The sequence below is a fragment of the Babylonia areolata genome, chromosome 11 (assembly GCF_041734735.1).
Source record: "Babylonia areolata isolate BAREFJ2019XMU chromosome 11, ASM4173473v1, whole genome shotgun sequence".
In the NCBI taxonomy this organism is placed as follows: Eukaryota; Metazoa; Mollusca; class Gastropoda; order Neogastropoda; family Buccinidae; genus Babylonia; species Babylonia areolata.
This window is the reverse complement of record NC_134886.1, coordinates 15574185-15588065: the sequence shown is the minus strand read 5'-3', so window position 1 is coordinate 15588065 and position 13881 is coordinate 15574185. Positions and strand designations below refer to the sequence as shown.

The 13881-nt window shown below is 43.7% G+C and overlaps 1 protein-coding gene across 1 annotated transcript in view; it reads right to left on the bottom strand.

Annotated features, from left to right (window-relative positions):
• Positions 1 to 445: 445 nt before the first annotated feature.
• LOC143287149 (zinc carboxypeptidase-like) overlaps positions 446 to 13881 on the bottom strand; it is a 140209-nt gene continuing 126773 nt past the window's right edge. Inside the window, exons 6-12 of the mRNA XM_076595094.1 lie at positions 11725 to 11829; positions 9503 to 9604; positions 6843 to 6956; positions 3956 to 4043; positions 3091 to 3308; positions 1616 to 1688; positions 446 to 657 (exon numbers count right to left, since the gene is read on the bottom strand). Of these exons, the coding sequence (XP_076451209.1) occupies positions 446 to 657; positions 1616 to 1688; positions 3091 to 3308; positions 3956 to 4043; positions 6843 to 6956; positions 9503 to 9604; positions 11725 to 11829 (912 nt within the window). The remainder of the gene's footprint in view (positions 658 to 1615; positions 1689 to 3090; positions 3309 to 3955; positions 4044 to 6842; positions 6957 to 9502; positions 9605 to 11724; positions 11830 to 13881) is intronic.

Sequence of the window (13881 nt, the reverse complement as noted above, 5' to 3'; positions counted from 1 at the left end):
CCCTCCACTCTCTTCCATCTGTCTCTCTCAAACACATATGCTCACACACGTTCACACACACGCACACACTGCCATGACTTTTTTGGTTTTGTTTTTATTTATAGCTTTTAATCATTTCAGTGACAAATTGTCATGTGCATGAGGCAAAACTGCTTAAAGAGAGAGAGGGGGAGAGAGAGAGAGAGAGGTGACTGAGTTCAGACAGACACACACACACACACACAAAGATTTCCCCTACAGACACACACAAACAGACGCACACACACACACACACACACCCTCCCCCCCACACACACACACACACAAGAAACCGAAAAAGTTAAAAGCTGCCTGCCGTACACAGCCTAACACGGCTTTCAGCATCACGTGCCATTGAATGTGGGTGAGGGGACACTCACCTTCAGCATCCACCCCGCCCACAGTATCCCCCCCCCCCCTCCCGGCTTTAACGTGACCACACCCAGCGATCCTCGTCGGCAATGCCTTTCGCCAGTGCCAGAACGCTGAGCATGAATTCATGGCCCGTGGGGCGGATTTGACTGGGGGGCAGCAGAAAGTGACCCTCGTAGAAGGAGCGGGGCCTCAGCTCGTAGCAGTAGGAGTAGATGCCGGGCTTCTCCTTCAGAGCCCAGTCCTCCGCGGCTCCCGAGGCCCCGTCTGGTGGTGGTGGTGGTGAGAGTTCAGGGGATTGGAGGTGATGGGGGTGAACAGGAGAACATGGTGATACACGTATACATGTTGAATCACTAATTGAGGTAAACAAGAGATTCAAAGAACGTTAATCCTTTCGCCCCTTTTGGGAATTGGAAGATGGTAGTACATGTATGCACAGAGGTGATAGGAGGTGAATAAGAGATTCAAAGAACGTTAATCCATTGCCCCTTTTCATGTGTTAAAAAAAAAGAAAAAAGATCATGATACTTGTATATATGTTGAATAACTGCTGGAGATATTAGGGGTAAACAAGAGATTCAAAGAACATAAGAATCCTTTTGCCCCTTTTTAGGTATGGAAGATGATGATGATGATATGTATCTCTCTCTCTCTCCCTCTCTCTCTCATTCTCTCTAAACACACACACACACATATAAATAAGTGTATATATATACATATACACGTTGAATCACTACTGGAGGCGAGATTCAAAGAATATAAATCCTTTTCCCCTTTTTGATGTATGGAAAATGATGATCATGATACACGTTTTGATGGAGGTGTTGGGGGTAAACAAGAGATTCAAAGAACTTAATCCTTTTGCCCCTTTTCGGGTATGGAAGATTATGATGATGATCTCTCTCTCTCTCTCTCTCTCTCTCTATATATATATATATACATATACATGTGAATCACTACTGGAGGTGTTGGAGGTTAACACGAGATTCAAAGAACATGGATCCTTTTTGCCCCTTTTTGGTTATGGAAGATGATAATACATCTATACAGGGAGGTGTTGGGGGTAAACAAGAGATTCAGAGAACTTTTAATCATTTTCCCCCTTTTGGGGTATTGAAGATGATGATACATGTATACATGCTGAAAAACGGAAAATGACAAACGATCTTTAGTGGTCGGATATATCCCAGCTGTCCACTCCCCACACAGATTCAATACTCACATCCCAGCACACCGTGTGCTGTGCCAAACCGGTAGTTCCTCAAGACACGTTTCATCTTCTGCCCGACTCTGATCTGGAAAAAAAAGAAAAGAAGAAAAAGAAAATTCATCATATGATGTCAGCTCGTTTTCATGTGGTTAGCCACAGAGTTCACTGAAGGGTTTCAACTAAAGAACTGACAGAGCTGATATGAACAACTAGAAAACATCTTTCATACAGAGCTTGGAGGAAGTAACCACTTGCCAGGCGCAGCATCTAGCTGAAACTCTGAGCTCACTGCTTGACTTCAAGATATAATTTATGCAAATTAACAAAATGGGGAATTTTCTACATCCGCACTAATGAGCTGACAGACAAGCAACCAGACAGACAGACAGACAGACAGGCAGACAGACAGACAGACAGATTCAGCGGAATCCTATGTACTCCCTGTCATAAACTAACTAACTGACTGACTGACCGACTGACTCAATCACTCACTAACTAGCTAACTAACTAACCAACAAACCAACTCACTCACTCAGTGACCGACCGACTGACTAACGAACTTACTAACCAAAACAAAATAAAACAAACAACAAGCAACAACACAACGAAGAACCGAGGTCACCTGCGCGCACACACACACACACACACACTCTGTTTTATTTATTTATTTGTTTATTTCATTTCATATATTCTTTTTTTACGCCTATTATGTTTTAGAGTTGGAAAGTTTTTTCTCTTAGTCAGATTGTTGTTGAGTTAATGTTGTGAATAGTCAGTATTGTTTTCATCCCTTTCCCTTCCCCTCCCTTCTCTCCCACCGTTGTTTCTTTTTTCATGTCCAATAAGTAATATCACTTAATGTGGATAGACATTAAACGAAATTGAACCCTATTCGCGCCACTCTCACCAGTTTGTGCAGGTTGCCAGGCACCACACACACACACACACACACTATTCGCGCCACTCTCACCAGTTTGTGCAGGTTGCCAGGCACCTCAGTCACACACACGCACACGCACACGCACACACTATTCGCGCCACTCTCACCAGTTTGTGCAGGTTGCCAGGCACCTCAGTCACACACACGCACACGCACACACACACACACACTATTCGCGCCACTCTCACCAGTTTGTGCAGGTTGCCAGGCACCACACACACACACACGCACACACACACACACACTATTCGCGCCACTCTCACCAGTTTGTGCAGGTTGCCAGGCACCACACACACACACACACACACACACGCACGCACACTATTCGCGCCACTCTCACCAGTTTGTGCAGGTTGCCAGGCGCCTCAGTCACACACACACAGACACACACACACTACTCGCGCCACTCTCACCAGTTTGTGCAGGTTGCCAGGCACCTCAGTCACACACACACACACACACACACAATACTCGCGCCACTCTCACCAGTTTGTCCAGGTTGCCGGGCACCACACACACACACAGACACTACTCGCGCCACTCTCACCAGTTTGTCCAGGTTGCCGGGCACCTCATAGACGTGGTCAGAGTCGATGTATCCCCAGGGGTAGAGCAGCAGCTGGGAGTAGGCGTGCACGGACAGGAAGCCGACGATCCGGGACTTCAGCTGCAGGAACAGATCCCGGACGTTCTGGGTCTCTGGCTCCGAGAAGGCAGCCTCCCCTGGGTAGTTCTCGCTGCCACACACCGCGGATACCCCTGTGGCTGGGTCACGGAACGAAGTAAAGAAGAAAAAGTTTAAGACAAATTCAATCAAAGAAAAACATAAATGAAATGGCATCACAGTGACACACACGAGACAAGCAAAAAACTGGGTACAACAGGGAATCCAGTTTAAAAGCTCGATTTAACGCACCAACTGGTGTGTGTGTGTGTGTGTGTGTGTGTGTGTGTGTGTGATGGAGACAAGACAAGACAAGACAAATTTCTTATTATCGAGGATAATAGATAAGCACTGGCGCACTTTTTTTTTCATCCAGTCCCCGCCCTGAAACAGGGTCTACACTACACAAAACTACATTATATATGTCATTGCATGCACTACAGAATGCTACTTAAAGTCATAGAATGCGAATACTATACTACATAAAGGCATAACACACACACACACACACACAGAACTCGGACTCGAACTCGAACGTTTTACTGAGGTAAAAGGAAAAGCTACAAGTTTCTTTTTACCATGTTCTTGGTTCGTGCACGTTTACCCGCTGGTACGATAGCCTCATGAATACCACCCCAGACAGAAAAAAATGCATTTGGATCCTCATTCAAATTCTCAGAAGAAATACGTAAAGGTGTTGGGGTCAAGTTGCAGAGCTACACATTTCGGATAAACGTTCAGATCTTACTGGCAAATTCCACATCGTAGTTTCTGTTGAGGTTCACTCCGGTACACCAACTGTTGAAGTGTCTGCGGTTATTGCGCCACAAACGATCCTGAAAAATCAACACAAGATATATCGGGTGTCCCCCAAAAGTGAACCGCTTTTTGACAAGTATTTTCTCAGTGATAGAGAACCCGAATTAATTGAAAATGTTCACACAGTAACCTTAGGGTATCATCAACAAGTCTGCGAATTATCTAAAAGTTCGGACACAGATTATGCGAGTATTGTCAAATTCAAAACAGCATGTCAAAAAATCCAATATCAGAGGAAAACTCACTTATTTCAGTTTATGCTCAATGTGGCCTCCAACTTCCTCCACGACTAAACGAAGCCGTTTCTTCCAAGCAGAAATGCTTTTACGTATTTCTTCCACCGATATCTCCTCCCATGACATAATTATCCTGTCCTTTAACGCCTGCTCGGTCAATATGTCTCTCACTCCCCTGTAAACTTTCTCCTTCTGAGAGCCCCATACGGCATAATCCATTGGGTTACAGTTAGGACTTTGTGGAGGCCATTCATCCTTCTTGATGAATTCTGGTGTAGCCTCCTCCAGATGGGCCTGGGTTACCCTACTTGTGTGTGAAGGAGCCCCATCTTGCTGAAACACGTAATTGTTTCTAGGATAAAAACGCCTACAACACGGGAGAAGATTGTCATCCGATAACTGAATGTAGCTTTCACTATTAACCTTGGTTCTATCAATGTCAATAAAATGAATGTTTGTTTTTTCTTTCCAGGATACTCCAGCTGAAACCATTGTCTTTTTTGAAAATCTAGAAGTCTCATGATAAAGCCGAGATGGCTGAATTTCTTGTTTCCGTTTCCCATAAACGTGATCGTTTTGGCAATTTTTAGCTATCTCTAACGTAAAGTCTTTCTCGTCTGTGAAAATGATCCTTTTCACATCAGTGGCCGAGTAACGGTCATTCAAGTTACGGCAGCGAGTTTTTCTTTTCCCCTCTAACATTTTGGTCCCTCCTTGATACCCGCATCCTCTTGAAGGGCTTCAGCTCCAGTTCTTTTGCCATTCTTTGCACAGAAGACTTGCTCACCTGCAAATCGCTTGCAACTTCTCTAAGAGATTTGTGGGTCCCTGGGTTCTCCTTCTGGGACTGAATCAGTTCCTCAACACGGTCCTTGTTCTCCTCCTAACATGCAGTCTTGGGTCTCCCACTGCCAATTTTACGTGCTACTGACGCTGTAGTGCGTATTTTAGCGATAAATCTATTTACAGTGACATGACTCCAACCCTTGCCTGGAAATTCCTTTACGATCCGTCTTTCACCACAGCCTTTCTCCTTGAAACAGTTTTCAATGGTAACCTTATCACTTTCATTCAAAGGCATGGTTGATCTTCCAAACTGAAACTTTGAATAGAACTGATTTTGGATACAGACGACAATTAAAAAAAAATCAAAAAATCAATAGACACCCAGACAGGCTATTTTTAGACAGACACTGATTGACAGATGCCAACACCTGGCATCTGGCATGAACATAATGAAGGTCACATTGCACAGCTGTGATACTGGATTTTTTGACATGCTGTTTTGAATTTGACAATACTCGCATAATTTGCGTCCGAACGTTTAGATGTTTTGCAGACTTGTTAACGATACCCTAAGGTTACCGTGTGAAAATTTTTAATGAATTCGGTTTCTCTGTCACTGAGAAAATACTCGTTAAAAAGCGGTTCACTTTTTTTTTTTGTGGACACCCGATATGTATTTGTCCAAAAATAAATGAAAATATGCTTAGAATTTACAAAGTCATTTTACTTTATGATACACCGCTGATAACACTATTGCTGAATTAACGAATAAATGAACAAACGAAATACGAGAATATAACAAGACATGAAAGGAAAGATATAAAAGAAAGATAAAGTTCTTTTGCAGGGGAGGCGCTGATATATCTATTACACATGTGATCGAAACTGTTCTGAGTTCTCGGTTTTATTGAGATACCGGTGACGTGATCCGGTGTGTATTCATTTGTTCATATAGCTCACCAGTTAATTGAGAAAGAAAGACAGACAAACAGACGGATAGAGAGATGCAGATAGACAGAGAAAGATGAACAGACCTTGTTTAATTTCTGTCGTATAGAAATGAAGACACGAATTCATTCGTTTATCGGATAAACCATGAAGTGTTTTTCTATAGAAGATCGCGAGTGATGCCTTCATAACATAGGTAAGAACATCGATGATTCGATGTTTTGTTTTAGTGAGGCAGTTGTGGACTAGGGTAGTCAATGATGTATAAATGGCGTGGTTAGTCCTTGATCCACTGAGAATGGCATTTTTGTGAAATGTCCCGAAACTGTTACAGTGATTAAGAATGTATTTACTGACGCTTTTCCTGAGGTTTGGACAGACAAAACAGAAACTGTTCTGCTGTACGATGGAGCTGAATGATCACCAGTTTTATATGTATGTCATTAGTTTTGTAAGAAAGAATTACCTTTTGCAACTTGAAAGGTTTGTGGAAATGGGTTTCGCTGATGTAGGCTTACAGATCACAAAACAACATAAGTAAGGGTTTCGGAAAGTACAGGCTCTGAGAATTTTTCATATTTTTGTCAGCAGTATGATTATCGACGTCTCTTGTCTTTGTTTTGATTGACAGAGACAGAGAGACTAAGAGAGAAAGGGTAAACAGGCAGACAGATATACTAGACAGACAGGAAGGCAGACCGGCAGACAGACAGACAGAGTAAACAGACAGATAGACAGACAGGCAGACAGAGAGACAGGAAGGCAGACAGACAAACAGACAGATAGACAGACAGGCAGACAGAGAGACAGGAAGGCAGACAGACAGACAGACAGAGATGGACTGACATGGTTCCAGGTGTACTCGTATCCATCAGGGTTGACCACGGGTATGATGATCCAGGTGTACTGGGTCAGGGCTTCTCTGATCGCCTGCTCACCGCTGTGGTAACCCTGCAGCATCTGTCGCCCCGTGCCGTCCGCGTCATGGACACAGACACACAGGTCATTGAGCAAACACAGACAGACGGACACACAGACAGACAGACAGACACACACACGTCATTGAGCAAACACAGACAGACGGACACACAGACAGACACACACACGTCATTGAGCAAACACAGACAGACGGACACACAGACAGACAGACACACGTCATTGAGCAAACACAGACAGACAAGTCACTGAGCAAACACAGATAGACAGACAGACACACACACGTCATTGAGCAAACACAGACAGACAGACAAGTCACTGAGCAAACACAGACAGACAGACAGACAGACACACGTCATTGAGCAAACACAGACAGACAGACAAGTCACTGAGCAAACACAGACAGACAGACAGACAGACAGACACACACACGTCATTGAGCAAACACAGACAGACAAGTCATTAGCAAACACAGATAGACAGACAAGTCATTGAGCAAACAGACAGACAGACAGACACACAAGTCATTGAGCAAACACAGACAGACAAGTCATTGAGCAAACACAGACAGACAGAGAGACAGACACACAAGTCATTGAGCAAACACAGACAGACGCACAAGTCATCGAGCAAACACAGACAGACACACAGAGAGACAGACACACAAGTCATCGAGCAAACACCGACAGACAGACACACAAGTCATTGAGCAAACACAGATAGACAGACACACAAGTCATTGAGCAAACACAGACAGACAGAGAGACAGACACACAAGTCATTGAGCAAACACAGACAGACAAGTCATTGGGCAAACACAGACAGACAGACACACAAGTCACTGAGCAAACACAGACAGACAGACAAGTCATTGAGCAAACACAGACAGACAGACAAGTCATTGAGCAAACACAGACAGACAAGTCATTGAGCAAACACAGACAGACGTCATTGAGCAAACACAGACAGACACATACCTTCCCCTCCCCCTCTCCCCGCCCTATCAACCTCTCCCCTCCCCACCCTCCTTTTATCAATTAAAAAAAATATTGCTTTTTAGCCTCCATGTATAACGCAGCCGCACATTCGCGCGCGCGTGCACACACACTGACACACTCACTGACACTCACAAACACACAGAGTTCGATTGATATTCATTTTTTGTTGTCCAATATCGCTTTTGATGAAAAGTTAAGTACGAACAAAACGAGCGCGCGCGCGCACACACACACACACACACTTCATTATGAGGCACAAAAGGTGCCGGAAAACTTTGAGACGTTTGATGCATAGTTGCTCAACGAAGTGTTTCGTCTGCTACAGGAATGAAACATCAGAGACAAATTTCCCTGGATAAATATATAAAGAAGGGGAAAATGACAACAACAAACTTTTACAAGATCACGCCAGCCAGCAAAGCATAGTAACTTTGGTGCAGAAGTATCAGAATACACCCAAGACCAGGTCATCCAACAGGGTAGAAAGCTGACAGATGACAGAAAGCAAAACTGTTTTGGGGGAAAAAAGACTTGCTGATACTGTCACATGTAGCAAATGAAACGTGAGCATGGTTTTCGCACGTCAAAATAAATGGGTTCGATCGTCAAATGACATAATTGTGCAGAAGATTGTACTCCAGCTGGCCTGTTCAGAGGATGGGCCTAAGAACAGAGGAGGAAAGAAAGCCATTGACAAACAGTCTGTGATTGTGACCACCCACAGAAGTGAAACGTGTATCAGTGAGTGTGGCGAAACTGGACATTATGCAAAGAACCCAATGCGAAGTGCGTCCTCAACCAAAGGGAAGATAAATCATGGCCAAAGGCAAGACAAATCATGGCCAAAGGGAAGATAAATCATGGCCAAAGGGAAGATAAATCATGTTCAAAGTGCGCGAGGAACCAAATCAATTCGCAAGCGTGTGCAAGTGGTTGAAGACTTCAGTGTGACCAACGATAGAACCCATGATGATGGTATTGTTTGTAATATCACGTTTAATGAACTAAGCACAGAAGACAACGGTTCAGTTCCCGGGTTTGAGTAATTTCGCTTTTACTTTCGTCATATAAAATAATGGGTGCAATACAAACAACTTCTGATACATAACACGTACATGACAAAAGGACTCGAAAAATACAACGAAAATAGCTACAGAAATCTCTCAATAGTGATGATGATGATGAAGAAGAAGACAAATGTTGATATCACGGTGATGAAGCTGTTGCTGATGATGGTGAGGATGAGGAGACTGTGATTTCATGCTTGTAAATCCGGTGCAAACTGAGACGTGTTGGAAAAGTAGTGATCAACATTAATTTTTCGGACAGTTCCCACTGGTGAAACCCCCAGTTCAGGCCCGGTTAAAAAGCCGGTTTGTACCAAAAATATTCACATAAAACACATTTTTATAAAATAAATGTTTTACAATATAAAGAGATGGTGATAGCAGTGGTAGTAGTAATAGTAGTAGTAGCAGCAGCTGCAGCAGCAGCAGTAGTTGTTGTAGTTGCAATGGATGCAGTGGTAATGGTAATATCAGTTGTGGTCCATGTCGTTGATCATGAGTGTACCATGTGGATAGTGTACAGCAAGGAGGCCGTGGACACCCATTCCCGTGCGTGAGCCAAGCCTTCGATGAAGATGACGGGTTTATTGTAGCCAGGTGTGCCAATCTGAAAAGATAAATAACATAGGTGTGCCAATCTGAAAAGACACACATATAACCAGTGTGTCAGTTTGAAAAGACATATACAGTCAATCTAAACAGACACATACATGATCAGTGTGTCAGTTTGAAAAAAAGATACATATAAACAGGTGTGCCGGTCTGAAAAGACATATACAGACAGGTATGTCAGCCTGAAAAGACATATATAGCCAGGTGTGGCAATCAGAAAAGACAGAATATCGTCAGGTTTGCCAATCTAAAATGACACACACATAGCCAGTGTGCCAATCTAAAATGACACATACATAGCCAGTGTGTCAATCTAAAAAGACACATACATAGCCAGGTGTGCCAATCTAAAAAGACACATACATAGCCAGTGTGTCAATCTAAAATGACACATACATAGCCAGGTGTGCCAATCTAAAATGACACACACATAGCCAGTGTGCCAATCTAAAATGACATATATTGCCAGGTGTGTCAATCTAAAATGACACATACATAGCCAGGTGTGCCAATCTAAAAAGACACATACATAGCCAGTGTGTCAATCTAAAATGACACATACATAGCCAGGTGTGTCAATCTAAAATGACACATACATAGCCAGTGTGTCAATCTAAAATGACACATACACAGCCAGTGTGTCAATTTAAAATGACACATACATAACCAGGTGTGCCAATATAAAATGACACACAGCCAGTGTGTTAATCTAAAATGATACATACATAGCCAGGTGTGCCAATCTAAAATGACACATATATAGCCATTGTGCCAATCGAAAATGACACATACATAGCCAGGTGTGCCAATCTAAAATGACATATACATAGCCAGTGTGTCAATCTAAAATGACACATATATAGCCAGTGTGTCAATCTAAAAAGACACATACATAGCCAGGTGTGCCAATCTAAAAAGACACATACATAGCCAGTGTGTCAATCTAAAAAGACACATACATAGCCAGTGTGTCATTCTAAAAAGACACATACAGAACCAGTGTGTCATTCTAAAAAGACACATACATAGCCAGTGTGTCATTCCAAAAAGACACATACATAGCCAGTGTGTCATTCTAAAAAGACACATACATAGCCAGTGTGTCAGTCTAAAAGACATACACAGACAGTGTGTCATTCTAAGACATACACAGACAGTGTGTCATTCTAAGACATACACAGCCAGTGTGTCATTCTAAAAGACATACACAGACAGTGTGTCATTCTAAGACATACACTGCCAGTGTGTCATTCTAAGACATACACAGCCAGTGTGTCATTCTAAGACATACACAGCCAGTGTGTCATTCTAAGACATACACAGCCAGTGTGTCATTCTAAAAGACATACACAGCCAGTGTGCCAGTCCAGAAAAAACACATACACAGCCAGTGTGTCGATCTAAAAACATACATACATAGCCAGTGTGTCAGTATAAAAGACATATGCAGCTGGGTGTGCCAGTCTGAAAAGAAACATAACATATCCAGGTGTGCCAATCTGAAAAGACACACAACACAGCCAGGCGTGCCAGTCTGAAAAGACACACAACACAGCCAGGTGTGCCAGTCTGAAAAGACACATAACACAGCCAGGCGTGCCGGTCTGAAAAGACACATAACACAGTCAGGCGTGCCGGTCTGAAAAGACACATAACACAGCCAGGCGTGCCGGTTTGAAAAGACAAATAATAATGTGGCCAGGTGTCAGTCTGAAAGACATTTCTAGCTTGGTGTGTCAGTCTAAAAAGGCACACACACTCTATCTCTGTCTCTCTCTCTCTCTCAGTCACAAACCCACCCAACCACAACACCACAGCACAGCACAACACACACACATACACACACACAGCCTAACACAACACGACACAACACACACACACACAGAGTCACACCCACACTCACAACACCCACACCCACAACACACACACCCACACACATACAGACACACACAGTATCACACAACAACAACAACAACACACACACACACACAGAATCACACACACACCCACAACACAACACAGCACCACACCACACCACACACACATCCACACCACACCACACACACATCCACACCACACCACACCACACATTTAAACTGGAAGACAAGAAGTTACCTCCATGTAATACACAGTCCTGTTTTCGTGGGTCTTTCTGCCCATCATCTTTCTGGCGGCCAGACGCGGGAAGCGGGCCTCAAAGTTGGCCAGGTATCTGTTCACCTGGTGCACACAGCAACGTCACAGGTGACGTCATCCTGTCTTGGCTATCCCCCTATCAGTTATGGGAACTCCGGAGAGAGACAGAGACAGAGACAGACTGGGAGAGGGAGAGGAATGTACATGCAGTCTAACAGGAGATAGAAATACGCTCTCACCCCCTCCCCCACCCCCAGCACACACACACGTACAGACACTCATAGACCATAGACACACAACCCCCTCCAGACACAGACAGACAGACACACACACATACACACACGCGCGCGCGCGCTCAACTACCACGCCTGTCTGTGCCACGCCCACTAACTTCATGCTCACTGTTAGAAGTTTCAGACAACACCATAGAGGTTAACAGTGACCCATTTTCCACACAGTGCAGTGTTGTGAGTACTGTTCATGCCTCGCCTGCAGACGACAGCAAATCCCCGTCTGTCGTGTAATGCATGCATTGCCAAAACCACGCTTTCCACGTGTCAGGGACAGTTTCACCCCCTTCATCACTCTCCACCCCTAATTTAAGTGGAAGATTTGTCTTTTAAGTTTCAACTCTGGGTCAGCCACAGAGCTATACTCAGCTTCCTGCACCGTTTTCTCTCCTTTACTTGCAACATGTAGCTCTACAACTTTCCCCGCCTCTCTCCCTTCCGTGCAAATCGTGACCTTCGCCTCTCTTCTCATCAAACGAACCATTTGACAAGAGTTCGTCACAGCTATCACCACCAAGCTCGCAGTAAAAAATTATGTGCAAAAGCTTCTGCTACAGCTTGGGTCACAAAATCTCAAAGGCTTTATTATTCTTATTATCACCATCATCATTATCATCATTATTATCATTGTTATTATTAATTCTTAAATTAAAAAAGAAATGTTTACGACAAGCAGCCGCTTGACGCCACTTTGGCCTGGTAGTGACCTTCGCCCGATATTTTGAAAGTGGCGTCTGACTTTCTGAAAGGGTTGCTACAAAAACATCCTGGAATGACCATACAGTTTGATTATGTTTTACTCTTCGTGATTAATTCAAGCAGACATATCAATCTTTCCAACTGGTGTGAAATGGAAAGCTATGATCTATTCACTTCACGGAAATTTCCGTCATGGGTCACTGAAGAGGTTTTCTGTAACAATTACGAATATCACCGCACGCTCTAACTGCAAATGTTTATTAATTCCCAACAGAAGAAAGAAATCTAACGGCTCAAAGCAGAGCGTCAGAGAATGTTTACAATTTTTTCATGGTAAAGATAGACTTATGTCTGGTGAGCGGATTTTCACTTTCTTCGATCTTTTTATTTCTATTATTTTTTTAACCTCCATGCAGACAGGCTGGTTGCCTCGCAAGTTTCATTCTGACTTCTGCATCTCTGTGTTTTCTTTTGCGTTCATGGACTGTAACTCACGTTCACCTATGTGCACGATTGGGTTTTTACGCGCATGACCCTTTTTTCTCCGCCATGTTGGTAGCTATACTCCGTTTTCAGGGGTGTTTCATATTGTGTATGTTCTTGCTTCCATAACCCACCGAAGGCTGACATGGATCACAGGATTTCCGCCACGGGAATTTGATCTGCATATGTAAACACACGAATGTGTTGCAGGCACAAGCATGTCAATCTGTTAATTAACTTGGGAGATCGGAAATGTCTGCACCCTCATCCCGGCAGGCGCCATGGCTGGGACGGGACATCAAAAACAAACAAAATACTCAAAAAGATGTATAAAAAAAAGAAGAAAGGAAAAAAAAAAGAGAAAAAGTCCAATGCTTTGACCGCTCAGCTGTCGCGCCCGTCTGTCCGTCTTCTGTTTTCTTTCTCTGCCTCTCTGTCAATTCGTCTGTCAGTCTGCCTCTCTGTCAATTCGTCTGTCAGTCTGCCTCTCTGTCAGTTCGTCTGTCAGTCTGCCTCTCTGTCAATTCGTCTGTCAGTCTGCCTCTCTGTCAGTTCGTCTGTCAGTCTGCCTCTCTGTCAGTCTGCCTCTCTGTCAGTTCGTCTGTCAGTCTGCCTCTCTGTCAGACAATAATCTGCCTGTAAGTCAACCTGTTTGCCTCTCTTT